Below are 24,027 nucleotides of genomic sequence, written 5' to 3' on the forward strand. Positions count from 1 at the left end.
AGCAGCTGAGCGTGTGAACCGCGGTTCAAATGAAGGCATCAGTTTCAGCGAGATCAGACCCGCACACAAAATCATGAACTGGCGGCGTCTCCTTGCTTGCAGCCAGACAAAGGAGAAACTGGTTGTGTTTCTGGCGGAGTCGTGGAAACATGAAACAAATCGCGAAAAGCTAGGCAACAGAACACTGTATGTCACCTGTGGTGAAAAATGTCTGGTACTGACCCGCGATAGGTGGAAGTTGGTGCAAGCACTCGAATGTAGCCACGAGGAAGCAGACACGCGTATGTTTCTCCACGCAAAGCACGCCGCTACCCACTACAAGACGATCATCTTAGTGGCAGATGACACCGACGTTCTGATCATCAGTCTTCATCTCAGCAGAACCATCGATAGTCAGCTCTTCATCAGACGAGGAACAAAGGTTCGAGTCAGAATGATCGACGTTGGAAAGTTGGCTGCGGTATTGGGGTCTGGAGTTTGCAGTGCATTGCCAGGGCTTCATGCATGGAGCGGGTGTGACACTGTGAGTGCTCTGGCTAGCCAAGGAAAGATAAAGGCTTTGAAGCTTGTGCAAGCGAATGAGCTGTATCTTCAAGCATTCACAGATCTGGGATCTTCGTGGAATGTACCAACAGACGTCTTCAATAGCATTCAGGCCTTCACGTGTCAGCTGTACGCCAAGAACACGAAGATCGTCGGTGTTAATTCGCTCCGTTATCACATGTTCTGTGCAAAGAAGGGCCAGATCGAATCTGGACAATTGCCGCCTTGTGAAGACTCCTTGATGCAGCATACGCTTAGGGCCAACTATCAGGCGGCTATCTGGCGACGCAGCCTTGAAAACCTACCAGACGTCCCAACACCATCAGCAGGACATGGTTGGGAACTCGATGATGGCGGTTCGCTCACAATCCGATGGATGGCGGGTCTACCAGCTCCAGATGTCGTCTTGAATCTCATCTCATGCACATGCAGAAGGACGTGTCGACCGTCAGATTGCTCCTGCATACTGAATGGGTTGAAGTGCACTGTTGTGTGTAAGCTGCAGGGATGCTCCAACATGGTGCAGGATGATGCTATCGTGGCTCAGGATGCCAATGACTCTGATGGCGACTCTGATGATTAACTTTGTGTGCACTGTATATTGTATAGCATATGTTGTTCTCTATTATAATGCAGGCCAAATTGCCTGAAAATCTTTATAGACAGATAAACGGTTTAGCAAAATGTATAATTTGGAAGATCATACCGGTGTTATTTGACTAAAACATGACATGTTCAATGATACCTCCGCTTGCTTATTAGGAATATACATCGTATGGTGTTAAAATCAGCTCCATACGTCTTTCCAAACTCTAGTAATGAATAATTAATATAATTGGCGGCCATTTTGAAATCCAAGATGGCCACCAAAGTGCAGATTTCCTATGTAACAATTTCCGCCTGCTTATTAGATATCGTATGGTGTTAAAATCCTCTCCGTACGACATTCCTAACTTGCGTTATCGTCAGAATAGATAATGCCAGCGGCGGCCTAAGTCATTTTATGCCTCTTTACATTTATTTGTTGTAAACTCGTGGTGGATGATATGTTTTAGTTTTTGAGTTATTTTTATAGACAGATAAACGGTGTAGCACAATGCATAATTTGGAAAATCATACCAGTGTTGTTTCACTAAAAAAAGTACAAGTCTAATAATAAAATATTGAAAAATATATGATTTTTTTTCGATAATTGATTTTTATAATAATTAATCTAAAACAAAATGCTTCATATTATTTTTTATTTAGACGGTACACATCGGACGTATATTTAGTCGTCAACCGCACATCGATAGCTAGTATAGAAGTCCAGATACACGTGCAACAATGTACCCCACCAAATGGGCATTTTCGAGCTGGGTGGTTTCAAAGATGGCGTCCATCCGGGCACTAAGCTACCGTTCTCAGATGTCCATCACACCTTTTCTGACACTTGAGACATTGGTCTAATGGAAAATCATAATGAGAATTACTCCCCCCGCCGGAGCATTACTTTTGGTCTGGCTCAAGGACTATCACTGTTTGGTGGACGGTACAACACATATATGAACAAAAGGTGGGAGCGAAGGGGAAGCCGTAGCCAGAGGTACTCCTGGGGGTGGGATGGAGAGAGGGCAGTGCAAGGAGAGTGAGGAAGAGAGTTTTTTTTTAAAGATAGCAACCCCCCCCCCCCCCCCCCCCCTCCAGGACGAGGCTCAGGTCTATCATACCGGAGGAGGGAGTAACCTGGGAGAGATACCAAGGAATCAGAGACATCATGAAGGAGGAAAGTTTCTGTTAAGTAGATCACATCTGGTTTGTCAGAAGCAACCTGTATGGAGAGATCAGTCAAGTTTGAGCGAAGGCCCCGGATGTTTGAGGTCCATACTGTTAAAAAAGAGGAAGGGGGAGCATCGGATACAGAACAGGGGGTGGGGGGGGAGCGGTAGGGTAAGATGTGGAAGAGGAGGAAGAGGTAGGGAGAGCTGTTGAAGGTGTGTCAGAGATTTCAGAATAGCTTGGAGAAAGGGAAGAATGGGGCGGACAAAAGGTTTGATGGTGATTGGGTGAGGCGCAGTGAGGTGTTATTTGAGGAGGGGGCAGAGTGGGGCAGAAGGTTGAGGGAGATGAAGGTGAAAGTTGGAAGGGGGAAGAAGCGGGGAGGACGCTTTGAGGAGGAGGGGTGAGAGGGGAGTCTAGGAGGGATGCAGATGTCTCGTCTCGGAGGGATGCAGGAGGGAGCAGATGAAGATCTGCAAAAGTATATTGCTGAATGGTATAGACCCAGTAGATCCTGTGTATAGGACTTATAGTTCAATCTGATACTAACAAGGCTGCTTTCTTGCTTTATAAACCCATACCTATAACTTCAAAGGACTTGCAATATCATGTATTATGTAATACAGTTATATCACAAATATAAAGACAATGGTTTTCAATTACCTTTGTTTGTTGCTTTTCTATAATCCTGAGCACTATTTTGAGGCCTTTATTGGATTCCTTGGCACAGAAAACATAGGATTAGCATATTTAATTTAGTTTCTCGGTTGACTAGAAGCCGAGATAGCGCAAAATATGTATGTTATGGTGGCCATTTTGAAAATCCAAAATGGCGGCCATGCATGTGTCTGTGCAAATGCCAACATTGATTTTCGGGTTCTCCATGCTCTGATGATTCCAAAAATGTACAGGTTTGCTAATCTGCCAAAATTTTGAACGAAATTATGTGTTAACATAGTGAACCTGACTAGAAGCGTTTAAAATATTGTTACAGATACGACTTTGATGGTATGGTGGGCCGAGCGGGATGGCCGCCGTATCCGTACAAGTTACCCGATTGTGCCCGAATGTTAACTAATCGCGCTACGCTGGCTCAATAGGAAAGAGAAGACACCCGGCTGGGTTACAATCACACAATACGACACCAGGGGTTCAGTTCTCAAGACCTCCGGAGGAGGTTATATTAAGGCGGAAAAGGTTAGATTACAGGGACAAGAGGGAAACATAGGAAGGTGGGCACTTAGACACAACCTTATATTAACCCTAGACAGACCACAGATAAACGGGACAACGCTGACTCACACGGGATTTGATGGCAAGGAAAGCGGCAGTCGATGGCTCAGGTGCACCTGGCTCAGGGACAGAATCACGTACGGTGGTGTCCAGCAGATGCGGGGAGGTCGCTCAGCGCTCGTGGGTCGCGACTTTGGTGGAGATGCCGGGGAGGTCGCTCAGCGCTCGGGAGGGTGGCGTCTTGTCCTTCCAAGCTCGGGGCGCATCTGACGTCACGTCCGGCGCGGGGCCGCGTATATCCGGCGGGGAGTCACGCCCTCGCTCGTTAGCTCCGCCCCATATGGCATCGGCCCATGGCTTCTCATTGGGTGCGGGGGTTACCGGCTCCGCCCTTGACGAGGGGCCGACAGGGAGCCCCCTTCTGGGTAACCCCGTCGAGCACATGTTCAATGGCGGCCAACCGAGCCGGAGTGAGGACGCAAAGCCGCTGTTGTTGTGGTTGTTGTTGGAGCTTGAGATGATGGGAAGAGATGCGGGGAGGTATGGGAAGGTCCTAAACTCCTACTGGTGCCATATCATCACATTCTGGTGCAACGAAGAGTCATAATTAATGGAAACAAGTCCTTAACTGACATAGATTAAGAATAACTAGCAAGATGTCCTATAATTGTCTACGTGTGGTGCGGGGGACCTGGGCACGACATTTAATGGGGGAATGAAGGGGAAGATCGGCTCTAATGGGTGTTGTTTACAGACAATGGGACTAGGGAATGGGGTAAGGGGAGAGTTGGGGAGTATCGGAGAAGATAGGGGAATATTTACAAGCGGATATGGAGGCCAAATTCCATATTCGCAACATTGCACCCTTCTCTACCCTCGGGGCGTCCCGACCCGATAAATTTTTACCTACTTTAGTGTGGCACGCAATGTAGTTCCCTCTACTATTAACTCTACCCTGAGTGCGACAGTTTTACAGATATTCACAAATGAGTAAATATGTCCCCCTGCGACGTTGCACCCTTCTCCTCACAGAAACACACCCACAGGATAACCGAATCCGGAAAGAATTCTCAAACTAAACATACAGCCGGTAGGGAGCATTATTTACAAGACTACGCTGATATCTACACTACGATCCAGGACCTGTCTTTGGAGGAACACATGCAGATGTTATGCATAGAGAGAGCGCGCTTGCCAACATCGATACACCAACCCACGAGTGCTCTGTGGCCGACGGCCTTTAATAACGTGCAGAGCACCCTTCCCGCGCATCAAAAGCACCACCCCACCACCAATCGGTGCAGTCACCATTGTTCATTGGAATAAAAATAAATTCGACAACCCCTAACCCTGCAGGTGTCTCTTGCTCTTCTTGTGGTGCACTTGGTGTTAATTATTAGTGGTTCACCTGTATGGCATAGGTGCCCCGTTGACCCATAGGTCCATCCCCGGGTGGTGCTTGGCCGCAAAAGAACTACGGTCCATTGTGGGTGGCCACCAACATTGCGGTCCATATGGTGTATCGATCCAGGCAACAAGCAGCGAAAGTGCAGGCCCACAACTGCGTCGCCAGCACCTCTCTCTCCTCTCTCTCTACCCCAAAGCCAGATCCTCGGAGGTGGGAGACAAAAACAAGACAAGTGAGCAAGGTGGTAAGGGCGCAAAAGTGCACGCAATGCAAGGTGATGCACACTGGGGGCACATGGGAACCAGGTGAGACAGGTACGTTCCTACCGTACGCCCCCCCCACCAGGTAACCTACATGGCCCCTCCCTTACCCCTTACTGTATCAACAAAACACAACACTACCCATAAACATCTACTTTACAAATCCACAAACATCCCTACTGTCTTCCCCGTTCCTCCCACATACCAAATTCGTCTTCTCTCCCTCCTAACCAATCAAATTTGCCATTTTCAACTCCCATCAAAATTTGCCATTTTCAACTCAACATCAAAATTTGCCATCACCAATTCATCATCAGTCCCTCCTAGGGAGGGAGAGATGGAATCACCCCAATGTCTCATCCACGTCGTGATGCGTCTCACAAATCCAACAGCAATTCTCATTTCTGCAACACAAACAAAGAAAACACAGGTGTGGAGTCATCATCATCACCACAGGTAAGTGGCTGCGTATGGTGCGACAGGTTCATCAATCCTAACTATCTCCTAAATGACTTTAACAACTTTACACTACCCGGGGTCTCTCTCCGGCCAAACCATTGGCCCTCTTACACTATGGGTTCTAAAAACCAATTCCCATTGGCCAAACTGTGGTGCTCTTCAATTTGGGGTCTCACTCCCCCGATTCATCTCCCGGTGCCCTCGTACAATTTCTGGGCTGCGACGTGTACCTCTCCCAGTGGGTCTACCCACCTGCACACCTCCACCACTGCAGTTGCCTCCGAGCTTACCTGCTCCTTACCCTAACCTAACTACCAGGGGAAGGCCCTCTGGCTCTCTCCCCACTCCGTGCCCTCTCTGGCACTGGGCTGCCCGATCCACACCCGGGATCCTCAGGCACCCACTCACAACTACCGGCTCCCAGAGCCCACCTGCGGCCTCACCTGGCCGACATCCTCACAGTGGTGGAGTGCCCAACCAACTACACACACTAACAGGCTACACGCCCAGCCACTTCCACAACACTAATGCACCCATTCACAACACCATTCTGCAACCGCACCACAAATGCCAATATCCAACCACAATTTACCTGTACCCTCTACCTAACACTTACACTACCCGCCCCGGGTACTCGTGAAAGGGGTCCACTCTTCCCCCATCCACACCTTCGCACCATGCACACCACTCCGTACCACTCACTCCAACTCTCTCCACACACCTGTACTTGCACACCTGTGCTCTCACACCTGGTGCCACCTGCACCCTTCTCTCCCCAAGCGCATTCGCGCTGATCCACACACTCACTACTCATACACGGCTCCACACACCTGTCCAGTTGCACACCTGTGCAATCTCACCTGTTCAATTCTCACACACACGGCATCATCTCAGCTAACTACTCCCTTCTGAAACTTGCGCTTCCCAGTCGTCCCTTTAAACTATTGCGCTCCCTCGTCATTATCATCCATACTAATCTACCTGCGTCCCCACTACAGGTATCAGTCACTACCTAACCTTATCGTCACCTAAGGTCATCTTCTCTAGATCCCTACACACAATATCCTAACCCACCCGGGCTAGTTTTCACTGCCATACACCCCATAAGCTATTGCTCCTTTGCCCCCCGCATGGGAAAGGGTGGCAGATTTGCCATCCCACCCCATCGGGGGTCTCTCACTACCAATTTTGCACATCAAATTGCAACAAATTAAGAATTTGCCAATCACTGCCCATCATCTGCCAATCACTACTGCCAATCCCTTGCCAATCATCAAATTTTGTTTTTCTCTAATTTTGGGTCCAAAACACTAACCTCATCTCCCAGTCTACTCACTAATACCTCTCGGTGCGCCAATCCCTGTCCAAAGCCCGGCTTCGTAAAGCCAAGCAATGGATGCTGGTTGTTTTGTGCCAGCGGCTGGATACATCCGGCACTCGGTGCAGGGAAGGAGGTTTACCCGGCCCGAGATCCCACACACCACCTCGGCGTGGAACCATCCAATGCCCCGATCTAGACCTGCCGGCACGTCTCACCAAAAGGTGGTCGCCATGACGACCCTTCCTATCCAGCCGCCCGCTCCGTCTAGTGGAGCCCGGACGCGGCCGTTCAAAGCGAGGCCCGGCACGCATCGAGGGCCTGCTTCGGCTAAAAGTCGCTCTAACCTCTAACCCGTGTAACGTCGATGCTTCACCTGGACGCTTACACCCCGCAGCCCGTTCCTTGCTCACACATCCAGCTGTGCCCATGCTCCTCGTACCTTTCCTTACACACCCAGGTACACCCATTCCACTCACAGCCTTGGTCACACACCTGACCACCGAACACTTTGGCACACATTCGTTGGTAGCACACCTCACCAATACACCTCTTCGCGCCCCCTCCTCTGTCACCTCCTCTGTGACAATCACAGGTGTGCCCTCATTCGCACACCCAACCACGTGCCTCACCACCAACTCCAGCGTGCATTCCCACTCACGCTCTACCATTCCAGGTGTGCATCCTTCCATTCCAGGTGTACATCCTCGCTCACCTGTCACAACTAACTCACGCTCCATGTCACTCTCACTACTTTCACCTCCATTCCTGACAGCGCACTCACCCTTACTCTTGACAGCGCAGTCTTTCCCCATGCACCTGTCCGTCACACACCTTTCTCGCGCACACTCTCCCGTTACACCCTCTGTAACACTCACCACAGGTGGACACTCTTCCTTACTTCTGACAGCGCACTCTTTCCTCATGCACCTGTCCGTCACACACCTTCCTCGCGCACACTCTCCCGTTACACCCTCTGTAACACTCACCACAGGTGGACACTCTTCCTTACTTCTGACAGCGCACTCTTTCCTCATGCACCTGTCCGTCGCACACCTTCCTCGCGCACACTCTCCCGTTACACCCTCTGTAACACTCACCACAGGTGGACACTCTTCCTTACTTCTGACAGCGCACTCTTTCCTCATGCACCTGTCCATCACACACCTTTCTCGCGCACACTCTCCCGTTACACCCTCTGTAACACTCACCACACCGCGCTTCCACGTGCTCCCTCGCACACGCGCTACGACCGACTCACTCTCGCCAGCACACTCACTCCCTGGCACGCACTTTTTCCTCACACACCCCAGAGTCGGACTTTCTCGCACACCTCCTCTTTCGCACACCAGACCAGTCGCACACTTCACCAACGGCCTCTCACGAACACCCGGGTCTATCTCGACCCCCAAGCTTATTAAATCCCCTGGCGCATCATACGCACGACCATATTGGTCACCACTTACACCAGGTCTTCTTCCTCTTCGCTTCTCCTCCATCACCTGCGAATCCCTCATCCGGTTAATGAGCACATCATCACGATCCAAACACAGACTTTGGACCAATTCTTTTATCTCCTCTTTTATCTCTTTCTTATCCCCTCTCCGTCGCTTCTTAATTTCGCTCATCCCTTCTTCCACTTCTTCTAATTTGTGCCTCACCTCTTTTATTCCCCGGTACGTCTCCTCAAGCTCGTCCTCCAAGGCTACCTTGACCGTTTCCAGGTGCGTCCTCACCTGCCGGTCCTTCGTCTCCATAACCTCTATCACTTCGTCCAACCTCGTTGTCAGTCCCTCACGTACCATCTGACATTCCCTCTTTGTCGCTATCAAGTCGTTTTTAATTTCTTTTTGTGTCGCCTTTAAACCTCCTAATACCGCAGTGTTCCTTTGAACCTGCTCCACTAACTCCGTTTGTCCCACCGTCAGCTGCTCCACCTCCTGCGTCAGGTCCTCTATGCCCCCTTGTAACTTTACCGTCCCCTTTCTCACCTCCTTTTCCATGTGCTCCTCACAGTGCCTCACCTCCTCGCGCACTCCTCCGACCTCCTCACTCACTCCTCTTCTGATCTCCTCTCCCATCACTTGCATCTCCTGCCCAGATGCCACCCTCATCTGCTCCATTTCCTCCCTGTGAGCATCCAGTTTGGTTTCTACCCCCATTCTGACCCCCTCTATCTGCTGCTCCATTTGTTTAACTTCCCTTTCCGCTTGGTCCCTCATGTCCCTCAATTTGCCTTCCATACTGTTTTCTAACCCCTCTAACCCTTTTTGCATCCCTTCCATTTGATTCTCTTGAGCGGCCATTCTGTTTTCTACCCCCATTAACCCATTTCTCACCTCTTTTATCCCGTTGTCTAACCCCTCAAAATTATTGTCTAACTTCCCAAATTTCTTGTCTAACTCCTCAAAATTATTGTCTATCTTCCCAAATTTCTTGTCTAACTCCTCAAAATTATTGTCTAACCCCTCACTGGTACCCCTCGCTTCGTCCCTCATTACCCCCATTTGCTCACTCTGAGCCCTCGCTTCGTCCCTCATTACCCCCATTTGGCCCTCTATTCGTTCCATAAGGGCCCTCATTTGCAACATAAAAAGGTTCGGATCCACCAGGGGCGCTGCCACGGTCACGGGCGCGGTGACCAGCGAGGCGCCATTTTGCGCGTCTGCTACCCTCGCTGCTTCGCTCTCCTCACGTCCCTCAATTTGGTCCTGGACCGACCCTGCCTCACTCTCCCCTACCGGACCCCAGCTGTCTTGATCCGCCATAGCGCGACTTTCAAAATTCGGGTTTTTATTTTTTTTTTTTTTTTGTAAAACACAATCAAATTTCGCTGTTATAATTTCGAGCGCGTAAACGCGCTCCGGGTCCAATCTCACTCCTCGACACCAATTGTTACAGATACGACTTTGATGGTATGGTGGGCCGAGCGGGATGGCCGCCGTATCCGTACAAGTTACCCGATTGTGCCCGAATGTTAACTAATCGCGCTACGCTGGCTCAATAGGAAAGAGAAGACACCCGGCTGGGTTACAATCACACAATACGACACCAGGGGTTCAGTTCTCAAGACCTCCGGAGGAGGTTATATTAAGGCGGAAAAGGTTAGATTACAGGGACAAGAGGGAAACATAGGAAGGTGGGCACTTAGACACAACCTTATATTAACCCTAGACAGACCACAGATAAACGGGACAACGCTGACTCACACGGGATTTGATGGCAAGGAAAGCGGCAGTCGATGGCTCAGGTGCACCTGGCTCAGGGACAGAATCACGTACGGTGGTGTCCAGCAGATGCGGGGAGGTCGCTCAGCGCTCGTGGGTCGCGACTTTGGTGGAGATGCCGGGGAGGTCGCTCAGCGCTCGGGAGGGTGGCGTCTTGTCCTTCCAAGCTCGGGGCGCATCTGACGTCACGTCCGGCGCGGGGCCGCGTATATCCGGCGGGGAGTCACGCCCTCGCTCGTTAGCTCCGCCCCATATGGCATCGGCCCATGGCTTCTCATTGGGTGCGGGGGTTACCGGCTCCGCCCTTGACGAGGGGCCGACAGGGAGCCCCCTTCTGGGTAACCCCGTCGAGCACATGTTCAATGGCGGCCAACCGAGCCGGAGTGAGGACGCAAAGCCGCTGTTGTTGTGGTTGTTGTTGGAGCTTGAGATGATGGGAAGAGATGCGGGGAGGTATGGGAAGGTCCTAAACTCCTACTGGTGCCATATCATCACATTCTGGTGCAACGAAGAGTCATAATTAATGGAAACAAGTCCTTAACTGACATAGATTAAGAATAACTAGCAAGATGTCCTATAATTGTCTACGTGTGGTGCGGGGGACCTGGGCACGACATTTAATGGGGGAATGAAGGGGAAGATCGGCTCTAATGGGTGTTGTTTACAGACAATGGGACTAGGGAATGGGGTAAGGGGAGAGTTGGGGAGTATCGGAGAAGATAGGGGAATATTTACAAGCGGATATGGAGGCCAAATTCCATATTCGCAACAATATATATATATATGTATATACAAAGTGCAGGAGGTGAAATTCGCTGCACATGATGTGTAACGTGCAGAGAATAAAACGAGTGTTCAGTTACATCAGTAGGATGTCTAATAAATAAAGAAAAAGTCACACCTGACACTAGGCCGAGGCTTCAGACTTTGACAGGCTCACAAGGCTGCACCGTCGAATAAACTGTTCTAATCCGTAATTTTGACGGGGTTTTTACTAGTATAATTTATAATGCTTCTTATGTTTGTTTCTCTGTCGATTGTCTCAAAATACTCAACCAGAGACCATAAAAGCCAATTAATTATAACGCTAATTGTCCGAGGAGTTCCGGTTGCATATTATTTTTCCCATTACGAATGGCACTGTATGTTTTTACTACCTCACTGAAGCACTATTTTTACTGAAGAACAGCGAGATTCCGTCATATCGTGACATTGTGAATTAAACATGTTTTTAAAATTTAATTGTAACATTGTTCTTAACTAACAAGAACAGGAACAATGCATGAACAATGTAGTCAGGTTCACTCTGTTTTTTCGTTCAAAATCATGGTAGATTAGCAAACCTATACATTTTTGGAAACGTTATTACATGGAAAATCTGAAAATCAATGTTTACATTTGCCAATTCCGACCAATTCCATTCGACCAATTCGACCATTCGACCAATCGTTTCGATCGACCATTCGACCATTCGACCAATTCGATCGATTCGATTCGATTCATCGAATTCGATTCGATCGACCATTCGACCAATTCGATTTGCCAATCAATTTGACCGACCTTTGCTTGTGTGGAACGGACTGTGAAAACGATGCGGACTATATTGTCGGATACGACACACAGGACAGTGATGACGAACTCTAAATGGCATATTCTGTAATCGTGTATGTTTGGATGCCATTGACTGCCTGTGTATATTTTGTCATTGACTGCCTGTGTAGATGTGAAGTTATACTGACTGCATGTGTATATATGATTTTGCTGACTGCCTGTGTATGTTTGGTGATATGAATTATTGTGACACATTTTGATGTTATTAACTGCCTGTACAAAATGATAACATGTATTTGATTATGCAACTTATCGCGAATATAAAGACAGTATTTTGCAATTCAAAACCTTTGATTCGTGTCTTACCATTCCCCATAGCACTAATTTGATACTTTCATTGGATTCCTTGTCCCTGAAAATATAGGTTTAGTATATTTTAAAAAGTTTTTAGGGTAATTAGAGGCAGAAATAGAACAAAATATGTATTTTACAGTGGCCATTTTGAAAATCCAAAATGGCCGCCATACAGGTATCTCTCCAAATGTAAACATTGATTTTTAGTTTCCTTATGCTATAACCTTTCCAAAAATGTATAGGTTTGCTAATCTACCATGATTTTGAACGAAATATAATTTATTGACATAGTGAACCTGACTAATGCAGGAACAACCTTTATGTATGTTTGATACCGCTGTATCTGTACATGTGTTTGACACGGCTATACCTGTAGTATGTTGGATATGGCTGTCCCTGTACGTATGTCTGATACATAATGTAGAGAGTTACTGATTGATTACTAAAGTGGTGGCCATCATGGCTGACGCTAAATAGAAATGCAAGAAAACAAAAACGCTCCTTACCCTCAGCTTCTCGCTTTTCCGCAGCGGTTCTGTCCTTTTTATTCTTGCCCATTTGATTAGAATTATCTCCAATCTTCATAACGATGGATAGCCTGGATAGCCTGGCGTTGGCTTAGCGGCTAGGGTGCCAGCTTAGGATCCTAGGATCCTGGGTTCGAATCCCGGTCGATCACTGAATTAACGCCAGGGGGGTTGACTCAGCCTGTCATCCTTCCGAGGTCGGAAAATTGAGTACCAGCTCACTGGTAATTCCCTGTTTGTCGTAAAAGGCGACAAACAGGGTTGGCGGCAGGAAGGGCATCCGGCCGTAAAACATCGCTTCAAAAAGGGGACCGAAAAACAACAACAACCACGGTGCCCGAAAAAGGCCAACCCCCGCTTGCAGGGAAAAATGGCCTCTAAAGGTGGTTTTTTTTCTTCATAAGGATGGAGTTGGCTTTAATCACTTCAATTAACTCATCCCAAACTGGGAATACAGGCCGGTGTCGTACGAATTAACTTCAAAATGGGTGCTGCAAATGGCGCTTGAAGCTGTTGGGCCTTTCCACTTTCCTCTGGTGTCAGTTTTACATTGGCTATCCATATTTTCCTTACGGCTGGATCTTGTGGGAAAAGATGCATGCTCACACCATCTGTGGATGTATTGCTACAACCAGCAACAATCTTGCCCCCCATTCCTCCCCACACCCATTGCTTGTCCAAGTCTCCCGATATCTCAGCATTCAATTCTGCTCTTGGTGTTTCCCCCTCTATCCACTGTTCCTTTTGCATGTTTTGCAACCTGTTTTTGTCTGTTACGTCCTGATCTGTTCAGTGTACTAGCTCTTCTATGAGCCTCGACTGTGTATACAAAAAAAATACATCTAGCTGCCATTCTGGGTACTTTTTCAGAGGTCAGAGCATGTATAGGCCGCACATAAACATGTGTCCTGCAGAAAAAGTATTCTCAAAATGATGTGGTCGGTCATGTGATATATGACGTAATCAAATAGCAGTTTTGGGGGGGGAGCGGCGAAATTGCGCATAAAAGGACACAAAAAACATTAATTCCAAGATATTTATTCAAGAAAAGAACAATGATGAAGTGTGAAGTGAAGCCATATCTGTACATTAAACCAAACATGATTTTCTGTGTCTGTGGACCATTAATATACAGTCGGACCTCAACATTCACGATCCCAACATTTACAGACCCTGCATATTCACGGTTCATAACATGTGACCTGCTTCTTCATTCACGTATTCGCGGTTAAAAATATATATAATAATAATTGATTTTTTATTTTTTTTTACACAATAGGACCGATCTCCTATATCCACCGCTGCCGCTATTCATTCAGCCTGGTAATTCTTCCAAGGAAACCTGCTCTCATGCAGAATCATCCCACCTCGTCTTCAGTTACCTTACCCATCCTCCCACTCTTGGTACTATGAATCCTGTGGTGAGGCAGCTGCTTTAAAATAACTTGCAATCTCCTCCTGGAAGGCAAATCCAACTGAAGACAACCTCAGATCATTCCATAAAGCTCGCAACAAATGTGTTTACTCGAGAGAGAGCCAGAAAACAACATCTGTCCAATCTCAAAAATGAGCTTTCAAACTTGTCTCCCTCCTCTAAAACCCGGTAGTGTCTTGTCAAGACTTGCACCCTCTGCCCTCTCTGTGCTTTGTCCTCAGGTATCTGCAGGACGCACAACGTCCACCAGCAACACCCTCCTGGTGAAAATGACTAAATCCAGAACCACTGCTAACCTCCACTCATTTATTCCTTCCACCCCCCCCCCCCCCTCCATCCCCTCCCCGCCCCCCAACCTGTGGAACCACCTTCCATACTCTCTTCAATCTCATTCTTCAGTCCAGGTCTTCAGTCCAGGTCTTCAAGACAGATGTTCACCACCATCCCCCATCCAAAATCATGATATTTCCTACACCTGTTAAACCACCAATCAACCCTCCTAAAACTTTTGCTTTTGCATCCATGTTGTCCACCCTTTGGGTTCTCCCTTACCCCTCATTGTTACCTGCATCCCTTGTTTGTCCATCTCTGTCTTCTCCCTCTGCCCTACTGCTGGCGTTTCCCCTTTCTTCTGCTGTACCCTTTCTTATGTTGTGTCCTGATTACCCTCGCCAGAGGAGAGGATATTGCATTTGAGTCCGTTTGTCTGTTTGTTTGTTCGCACAGAATAAATGATTTTCTCTGCAACCGTTGGTCCGATTGACAAGGAAATTTTCACCATAGGTGCAACTCCACCTGTAGAAATTTTAAATGATAAGTATGACGCATAGGTCACGTGATTCGGCCGCCATCTTGGGAAAACCGAAAAACTTTGCACCTCTATATCTCCAAAAGCGCTGAATAGACAAAATTGAGACATGGCTCATTGTAAAGAACTCTCCACGGGGAATAACATATGTTAATGATAATGTCATAGGTGCCTCCATTATGACGTCATAATTAGACAAGTGCAAAACTTCATCCAATCAAGATGAAATTTATTGAGCGTCATGTAGGCATAAATTGGAGAAAAAAATAATGATGTCATAGGTCACGTGGTTTGGCCGCCATCTTGGAAAAACCAAAAAACGTTGCACCTCTATGTCTCCGAAAGCGCTGCATAGAAGAAATTGAGACATGGCTCATTGTAAAGAACTCTCCACGGGGAATAACATATGTTAATGATGATGTCATAGGTGCCTCTATTATGACGTCATCATTCGACAAGCACAAAACTTCATCCGATCAAAATGAAATTTCTTGAGTGTCATGTAGGCATAAATTGGTGGAGAAAAAAAAATGAATGATGATGTCATAGGTCACATGGTTTGGCCGCCATATTTGTTTTAACACAAAAGCCTTAAAAACCACTGAAAATACATCCTGGCGAGGGTTTTCAATCTGATTGCTCTTTTTCTTGGTTGTTCTGTGTCATAGCTCTCCCATGAGCCTAGACCACGTAGTTAAAAAAAAAAAAAAAAAAATGTCCCCACCCTCCCCCCTATTCAAACAATGCCCCCACATTCGCGGCATTTTCCAGGAACGTATCCCCCACGAATGCCGGTGTGTGACTATATCTTTTTATAACAAACATAAAATGCAAAGGTGCAAATGTGAAACAACCATGAGCCGACATCCTGTATAAAAAATAAAAAAGAGAGGACGTACCAGAGAAATGCGGAGCTTTGTTACCCGTTTCACCAGAGAGAGACTTGGCAGACTTGGTAAACCTGTAATGAAAACAGATTCATAAACAGCAGTATTTTCCAAACTGATATAAACTGTTCCAACATGACCAACGACAACAGTTGCCAGAGCTTGAGAGGAGACAGGCAAGCCTACCCACAATGAGTTGCAGTAACGTTATGAGAGCACAAAACAAGTCGATCAGTAGTTTTTCAATTTGAGCAAGAGCAAAATAATTTTGCATATTTTAGCGAAGTGCAGAAATTACCTGGTTCCTGGAAAAAAAGAAATTTGAAAAAAAAATTACATGTTAAATTACATGAAAACATGAAAAAACAATAAATAAACATGAAATAAACAATAAATAATAAACAATAAACATGAAATTACATGAAAAATAATGGTAGAAAAGAAATTACGTGGTAAAGGTAAATTACCTGGGTCCACATTGACACATAGGTAGGATCGGGTGGTGATGCCGAATATAATTTAATAACTCCAAAGAACTCGGATTGGGCAGCATTGGCAAACTGCAGGGTTTGGGCAGACCTTCCTTTCAACATCTTTACGTTGAAGCCCATTTGAATCCCAAGGGTGTCCATATAGCAATCTTACGAGAAACAGTTTGAACCTGAATGTTGCTCATTCCACACATGCAAAGGTAACCAACTGCCTTTAAAATTTGTCTGTTGGGAATCCGTGCCTGTTCTGTACGTTCTAAGTATTTTATTCGTGCAGAATTGAACAATGCAATGTTTTGAAGTTGTTTACAAATCAAATTGAAAATGACAGATCATCTAAGGTTAAAAAACAGTGAGTGAGTGAATGATGAATGACAACGCAGTATACACTCATTTAGATAGCACATGGGTTTCAAAGTGGCCGCTTCTCCCTGGAGTGACGTCCTCGATCAACTCTCCAATGATAGGAAAGTGAAGAGTAATAATTGAAGCGGAAGTTATTGGACAGCTTCAGTAAAAATGCTCATTATAGCTTCATTATTCACGGTGTTATGGAGGATTCACCGTTAATGGTTTGAGAACACATAAATTCTTCCAATTTTTGAATGTGTGAAACGAGCATAATTCAGGCTCAAACTGTTTCTAATAAGATTGCTCCATGGAATTTATGTCATCAATTTCCAAAAGGAAAAATGAAAACCGATCCGAAATGTGCCTTAAACCCAAAAGGGCACGAGCAAAGAGCCGCCCTTGCGGACAGGAGGAAGATGAAGCAGGAGTGCGTACTATAGCATAGATATCAAACGCACAGACCAATGTCTTTTCAAGGATTAATGTTTAAATTTTGATGAACTGTACTCTTTACAGAGCGTCGGTGCTGCCAAAGCAGTTTCTTGGCAAGGTTTTTTTTTCTTCCTATGTTGGAGGCCCCAGGCACGGACTATATAGCCCTCATCGAGGCCAGGCCTTGAATAAAAGAGAAGAAAAGTGTATGCTGAAAAATGTATGGTGTTTGTTTGTGAGAAAGAGAGATTGAAGCTAGCCCAGTAGCTCTAGTTTGAGTGAGACAGAAAGAAAGACCAGAAATCCTGACACGGAGAGTGTAAGATGGTTCCGGGCACCACTTTAACGATCCGAAGTCAGGATGGTAGTGCCACCCTGGGTGGTGTCTGTCTACAACCCACTACCTAAAGAACAGTTGTACTGGATGGTTTGCCATCGTCTTCCCAGCGGTGATTGTCCATGCTCTGCTCTATCCTTTTAAATGCTGAACATCAAGCAAGGAAGCAACATGGACAACTTTTAAAGTCTTTGGTATGACTTGGACGGGGTTTGAACCTATTTCTATTTTAAACACCTCCCAGACTCAGAGTGGATGCTCTAACCATTATGCCACCGAGTCTGGCTCTCTCAGAGATAGTGGGGAAATTAGTTAGGGATAAACAGGTAAAGGAGCAGGTAAACGATAAGGTAAGATATAATTGAGGCTCAAAAAAATTGGTGATTGAATTAAATGACAAAATATGCAAACCCTCTTCAAATTTCAAGTAAATCTGATGAAACTGAACAACTTTAGAAATTAGGCCTATGTTGACATTTTGGCCGATGTTGACCTCAACAATACTTGGTGGTTGAATTCAGTGACCAGATATGCAAGTCCTCTTCAAATTTCAAGTTAATCGGATGAAAATTGAGGATTTAAAAAATTTGGCAAAGTTGGTGACCTTTGGCCTATGTTGACCTTTTTACCTTTTGACGCCAAAAACAATAGGTTTCTTGCTTATGACCAACTCTACCATTTGGTGAAGTTTCGTGAAGATCGGTTGAAAATTGTGACCTGTAGGCCGGTGACAAACAAACAGACAAACAGACAGAACCACAAACGCAACCGACCAATATACTTGAAAAATCTTCGATTTTGCAAGTAACAAACGGACTCAAATGCAATAACCTCTCCTCTGGCGAGGGTAACAAGTCATGAGAGTAACAAGTCATGAGAAGTTAGCCACAAAGTAAATGGACACCCAGTTACACCTAATGGAGTACTGGGTGTCTCAAAATACATGGAACCCATGTCACTGCTAATAATTCTGCCAATATTAATGTTCTTGTTCTTTTTTTTCAGATTTGAAGAGAGGAGACCATGACAACGAATAATTATCAATCAAAATGCCTTGGACAAAGGAGGAAAAAATATTTTGCGTCACTACTTATTTGGAGACGAAATCATTCAAAACGGCGCAAGCAAAATTTCGCAGGAAGTTCAACTTCAACAACTATCCCCAGAAAAACCAAATTTATCGTTGGGCACACAAATTTCAAGCCACTGGATCAGTAAACAACCTCAACAAGAAGGCAGAAACACCCAGTTCTGGCAGGAAGCTGACTGCAAGATCTCCTGACAATGTGAATGCGGTGAGACATTCTGTCGGAAGGGGCCCGAAAAAGTCCATCCGAAGACGTAGCCAAGAGCTGGGTCTTTCACGTGCGTCAGTGCAAAGAATCTTGATCAAGGATCTTCAGCTGTACCCATACAAGATCCAGATCAAGCATAAACTCACCAGCTGACATGGCAAAACGTGTTGTGATGTGCTGGTGGTTTGAGAACAATATCGAAGAGGATCCTGACTTTCTTGATGATGTTTGGTTCAGCGACGAAGCACACTTCTTGCTCTGTGGGCATGTCAATAGCAAGAACAATGTGTTCTGGGGCACACAAGCCCCAGATGAGGTGCTTCAGAGGCCCTTGCACTCTGTGAAATGCACGGCGTGGGTGGCCATCTCAAAACATGGCATAATCGGACCGTTTTGGTTTGAAGACGCAGACGAGGAGGCAGTCACTGTCACAAAGGAGCGTTACATTGTGGTGCTCAACAAGTTCTGGAGGGGACTTGGGAGACGTCGTGGCGTGAATCGAGATGTGCAATGGTTCCAACAAGATGGGGAAACTCCACATACAGCCAACATCACGATGGAGTGGCTGGACCACCGATTCCCTGATCAGCTGATCAGCAGGGCGCCGCGAACCCGAGTGGTCTCCGCATTCACCCGATCTGAACCCCCCAGATTTTTTTTTATCTCTGGGGGTTCTTGAAGGACCACGTGTATGAGAATCGTCCTCAATCCATTTCTGAACTGAAAGTGGCCATCACCCAGAAGATTCGTGCCATCAGGAAGGAAGAGTGTGTCAGGGTGATTGACAACTTCGCTCGTCGGCTTCAAGTGTGTCTAAGGCGCAAAGGCGGTCATTTGGAACATGTGCTCTACTAAATGTATCCTTTGAGCTAGAGACCTCAAATCTTCAGTTTTTTAATTGTTATCATATCAGCTTCCAGGAAATGTAATCTTTTTTGGAGTTTCTTTTCGGAGTAATAAATTATTATCATGTTAATGGGTTCCATCTATTTTGAGACACCCTGTAGATTCAAATTTTTAATGTCAGGTTGTTTGTCTAATACCCAATAATTTTACACCAAACCCCAAGATTGCTTCAAAACCTCCAGTACTACTTTAGAAGGTCCGTGCAGACCACTCACCTGTGCACACGGGAGGGCGGAGCAAACAACCCGTGCTTTGTGGGACAATGGAAGTAACGGACACCTGACACCGAGCCATCATTCTTCCCAAGAGGCTCGTCGAGCTCGACTCCATACCAGAAGCCTGCAATACACGATGGGCCTTCACTAACTAATGCATGCACATACGCAATTCTGAACCTAATACAACGACATTACAACTTAAACTATTACAAGATATTGAATTTGATCCTGTATATGGCGCCCATACCACGTGACCTATGACGTCATAATGTACTTGCACATCGTCATGCCACTCTCGCACCCCTGCCTTTTTCACTTCATAAACAAGGGTGCATCGAAATAGCAACTTGGCTTCATCAATCACCTGATTTTTCATAAGAAACGATGAATTATACAGTGCAGGATAATAAAATTGCAGCTTCTTCTTCTTCAATTCCGTAGTTATGTAGCTGCAGCCCTTTCTACACACCTACAGAAGGCCAAAGCACCTTGTTTTTTTGTATACATAGTCGAGGCTCACCAAAGAGCTAGTACATTGAATGGATCATTACATAACAGAGAAAAACAGGATGCAAAACATGCAAATGGGACATAGAGAAATGTGAGGGGGGGGGGGGGGAGGGGGGGAACAGAATTAGAGTTGAAGGCCAAGATAGAGCGAGACTTCGACAAACATTGGGCATGGGGAGAAATGGGGGGCAGGAGAAGACAATATTGATAGAGAAGGAAACTCACAGGAGGGGAAGATGGATGGAAGGAGAAGGGCTTGGGGTGGGTGGTTGTGGGTTAGGGTTCATGGTATTAGTGCGGGGATGATCTGAGATGGCATTGAACAACGGTCTTGAAGACCAAGAGGGAGGAATGACATTGAAGAGAACGTGGATGTTTGTTCCACAGGTGAGGAAAAGAGGAACACATGAGTGGAGATAAGCCCATGGTCCTATATTTAGGTAGTTTCACCAGAAGTGGGTTGATAGGTGACCGTGTGTGCCCAGCAGAAACCTTGGGGGTTGGGGGGGGGGGGTAGGGGAGAGGAGAAAGCACAAAAAGCAGAAGGTGCAAGACCAGAGAGAACGCATTAGAAGATAGAGTCCACCAACCTGTCTCCGATGGGAAGGTGATAGGCCCATAGATTCAGCCTCAGTGTGGGAGATTCTAATGATCTTGAAGGACTTGGTTTCCATGGCGTCAAGTTTGAGCAAGGTGTGAGGCAGGAGGTCTAGCCCAGAGGGGAGAGCAGTACTCCGTCAAGCTGCGGATGACGGCCTTGTAGGTGGATAGGAAGAGTTCAGGTGTGCTAAAGAAGGACTTTGTATGACGGAGGATGCCCAGGCGGCAACTGGCCTTTGGGAGGCCAACTTTAAAATCTGGTTTGCCCAAGAAAGATCATGGCTGATAGTGAGACCCAGGAGTTTGATTGACCGAACTCCCTCAAGAGGATCGTTTAAAAAGTAGATGCCAGGGTTTGCAGTGATATTGGCTGCTTTTGAAGGAGATGGAAGATGACCTGGGGAAATTGATAGGGGAAAAGGGCCGAGAGATGATGTAAAAGAACAGCAGTGCAGGTTTTTAGGACCAGTAGCAGAGTCAGTCGAGGGTTGACAGGACTTTCTCCACCTTCTCAGGTGTAAACTATACAGAGTCCAGGAGTGGTTGGGAAGGACAGGAAAGAATGGGTACCAAGAGTGAGAAGTTGGGGACACAAGATTTGGAAGCAAACACAGAATTGAGGCATTCGACCTTCTCACGAGCGGAAGTAGCTGTGGTGCCATTTGAAGAGAGGGACGAGATGGAAGTGGAGCATACTCCAGAGTCAGACCTGGCAAGGCACCGCCAGGTTTTAGAGGAGGGAGACAACTTTGAAGGTTCAATCTTGAGATTGGATCGATGTTGTTTTCTCGCTGTCCTGAGAGTGGACACACACTTGTTGCAGGATTTTTGGAATGCATTGAGATTGCATTCAGTCAGATTTACCTTCCAGGAAGAGAAGGCAAGTTTTTTCTGACCAACTGCTTCACCACAGGATTCAGTGCACTATGGGCGGGAATAAGGGTCGGATGATTTTAGATGAGATGGGATGAATCTGTGCATGGGAGAGAGCAGGTTTCTGTGGAAGAATTCCCAGGCTAGGTTAACATCAGGGGCAGCAGATAAGGGAGACCAGTCCTGAAGAGAGATGGCTGCTTGCAGTCCCTGCCAATCTCCTTGAGTGACCTGCTAGACTTGCCGGCGTTGAGGCAGCTCTCTGAGAATAACCGTAGATGTTGACCTTTCATAGAAAAGTAAACGTATGGGCTATGTAAGCGGCTAAATAAAGACCAGATTCAAAATCCAGCACAATTAATCAGACCAGAAAAAATTGGCAACAAACATCTCACCGGTGATGGATTCATCTTGGAAACAGTGACCACCCCTCTGACCCTCTCCACCACCTTCTCCTCTGCTCCTCACCACCTCTACTCCTTCTATCCTACTCTGCAGCTCTATCCTTTACGCACTCAATGGGAGAGAAAGTCGAGACCAAATTTGACACTTCATCTGCAACTGAACCTGATGGCATCAGCAACCTCATCCTCATCCTTAAAAACTGTGGACCCTGGTCATCATCTCTAGAAGTTTGCAGACCTGTCTCAAATGGTCACCTTTCTTTCTTGTGGAAATTAGCTAATGCTATCTCGAATTATAACAGGTGTGTGAAGATTAATTATGCTCTGAACTACAGACCTTCAAGGAGTCTGCCCATAATCAGCAGCGTTTGTAGGTTTGCCCTTTGTAGCCAACGACAGACATCCACATGTGATATGTGAACACCATGGAGTGCAGAGCATTCGTTTAAAAATGCTGGATCTGCAGTCCGTAGAGCAATGACACACTACGATCGTAAGAACCGTCCTGAAAAGACCAGAAAGACTTTTCTGGTATCGAGGAATTTTCTTCATTTTCATTTTCTGTATAATCACCACTGTCCCCTTCCTCTTCTTGCTGTGTTTCATTCATCTTCTGTGCAGCTTGTTCACCCCATGGGTCTTTCTCCCCCTACCCTTGATCTCTCCCTCACCTCCACCCTGATTTTGGTGATTCCCCCTTTCTGTTTTGTTCCATTCCATTCTTCCATGAGCCTTGATCATGTAATACAAAAAAAGACATTTGCTACCTGCAATTTCATTGGGAATTTGTTACTCTGTTCAGGATGCCTGTGATAACTCACCTTCTCTTCGCTTAATACACCGAATCTTAAATATCTACTACTCACATATGGCCCATCAGCTTCATGTCTATCTAAGGGACTCATGGTCACACTCATGGTCACAATGTCCTGCCTGTGAAGCACCAATCCGATAGCTTATATGAGGTCACAAAGAGAATCAAACGCGTAACAGACAGCTCAGAGACAAATGCATCACCTCTGCACAATCCTGTCAGTACAGGGCTCCTCAATGTCTGTATCAAGGCACTCACAATATCATTTCAACATCTGTCGAACATCCATTGCTGCAAACATTTGTCGAACGTCCATTGCTGCAAACATTTGACCAACCTGGTGCAAATTCCGTGTTGCCATAGAAACGAATGACTCCAACCCTCTGACCAGCAACTACGATCCTTTCTCCCAACTCCAACTTGGGTTCTTCTGAGATAGCGCTACTGACAGAGGCAGCTCGTGGACGTCGAACTGTTCGAGAAATAAAACAGCACGTTTACACATGACCAGTGAATATACCATTTATAGCGCCCAAAACGTTTTCGCATTCCCTTCATTTGCCCTTCCAAGTTAGAAAATAAACAGTAGATCATTCATATTCCCAGCTTTAGATGTGTTGTATCAACAGCTTTATATCTTTTATATCCACAGGTTTAGATATTTTATATCCAAATATTTAGCTATTTTATATCCACAACCTTAAATATTTTATATTCATGGATTTAGATCTTTAATATCCACAGGTTTAGTATTTTATATCCACAGACTTACATATTTTATATCCAAGGGTTTATATCTTTAATATCCACAGGTTAGATATTTCATATCCACAGTCATAGATACACTACATGGCCAAAAGTATGCGGACACCCCTTCTATTTAGTGGATTCAGCTGTTTCAGCCACACCCATTGCTGACAGGTATCTATCTTCTATCTATATCTTCTATATGTATATAAAAGAAAGTTGTTGTTTGTTTGTCTGCACACGCTAATCTCCTGAACGGTGAAAGATAGGAGGAAACGTCT

The 24,027-nt window shown here is 46.1% G+C and overlaps 2 protein-coding genes across 11 annotated transcripts in view; both read right to left on the minus strand.

The window, feature by feature from the left end:
• Positions 1-24,027, minus strand: part of LOC144893586 (uncharacterized) — an 896,812-nt gene that overhangs the window by 654,627 nt on the left and 218,158 nt on the right. The gene's annotated exons all lie outside the window — the stretch shown is intronic.
• Positions 1-24,027, minus strand: part of LOC137416991 (CAP-Gly domain-containing linker protein 4) — a 142,075-nt gene that overhangs the window by 10,349 nt on the left and 107,699 nt on the right. For all 10 annotated transcript variants that reach the window (XM_078784115.1, XM_078784116.1, XM_078784114.1 and 7 more), the window contains 3 exons: positions 23,337-23,471; positions 19,796-19,919; positions 15,781-15,842 (listed from right to left, as the gene is read on the minus strand). In XM_078784115.1, the coding sequence (XP_078640241.1) occupies positions 15,781-15,842; positions 19,796-19,919; positions 23,337-23,471 (321 nt within the window). The remainder of the gene's footprint in view (positions 1-15,780; positions 15,843-19,795; positions 19,920-23,336; positions 23,472-24,027) is intronic.

This window comes from Myxine glutinosa, chromosome 9 (genome assembly GCF_964187855.1).
Source record: "Myxine glutinosa chromosome 9, kmMyxGlut1.1, whole genome shotgun sequence".
Lineage (NCBI taxonomy): Eukaryota > Metazoa > Chordata > Myxini > Myxiniformes > Myxinidae > Myxine > Myxine glutinosa.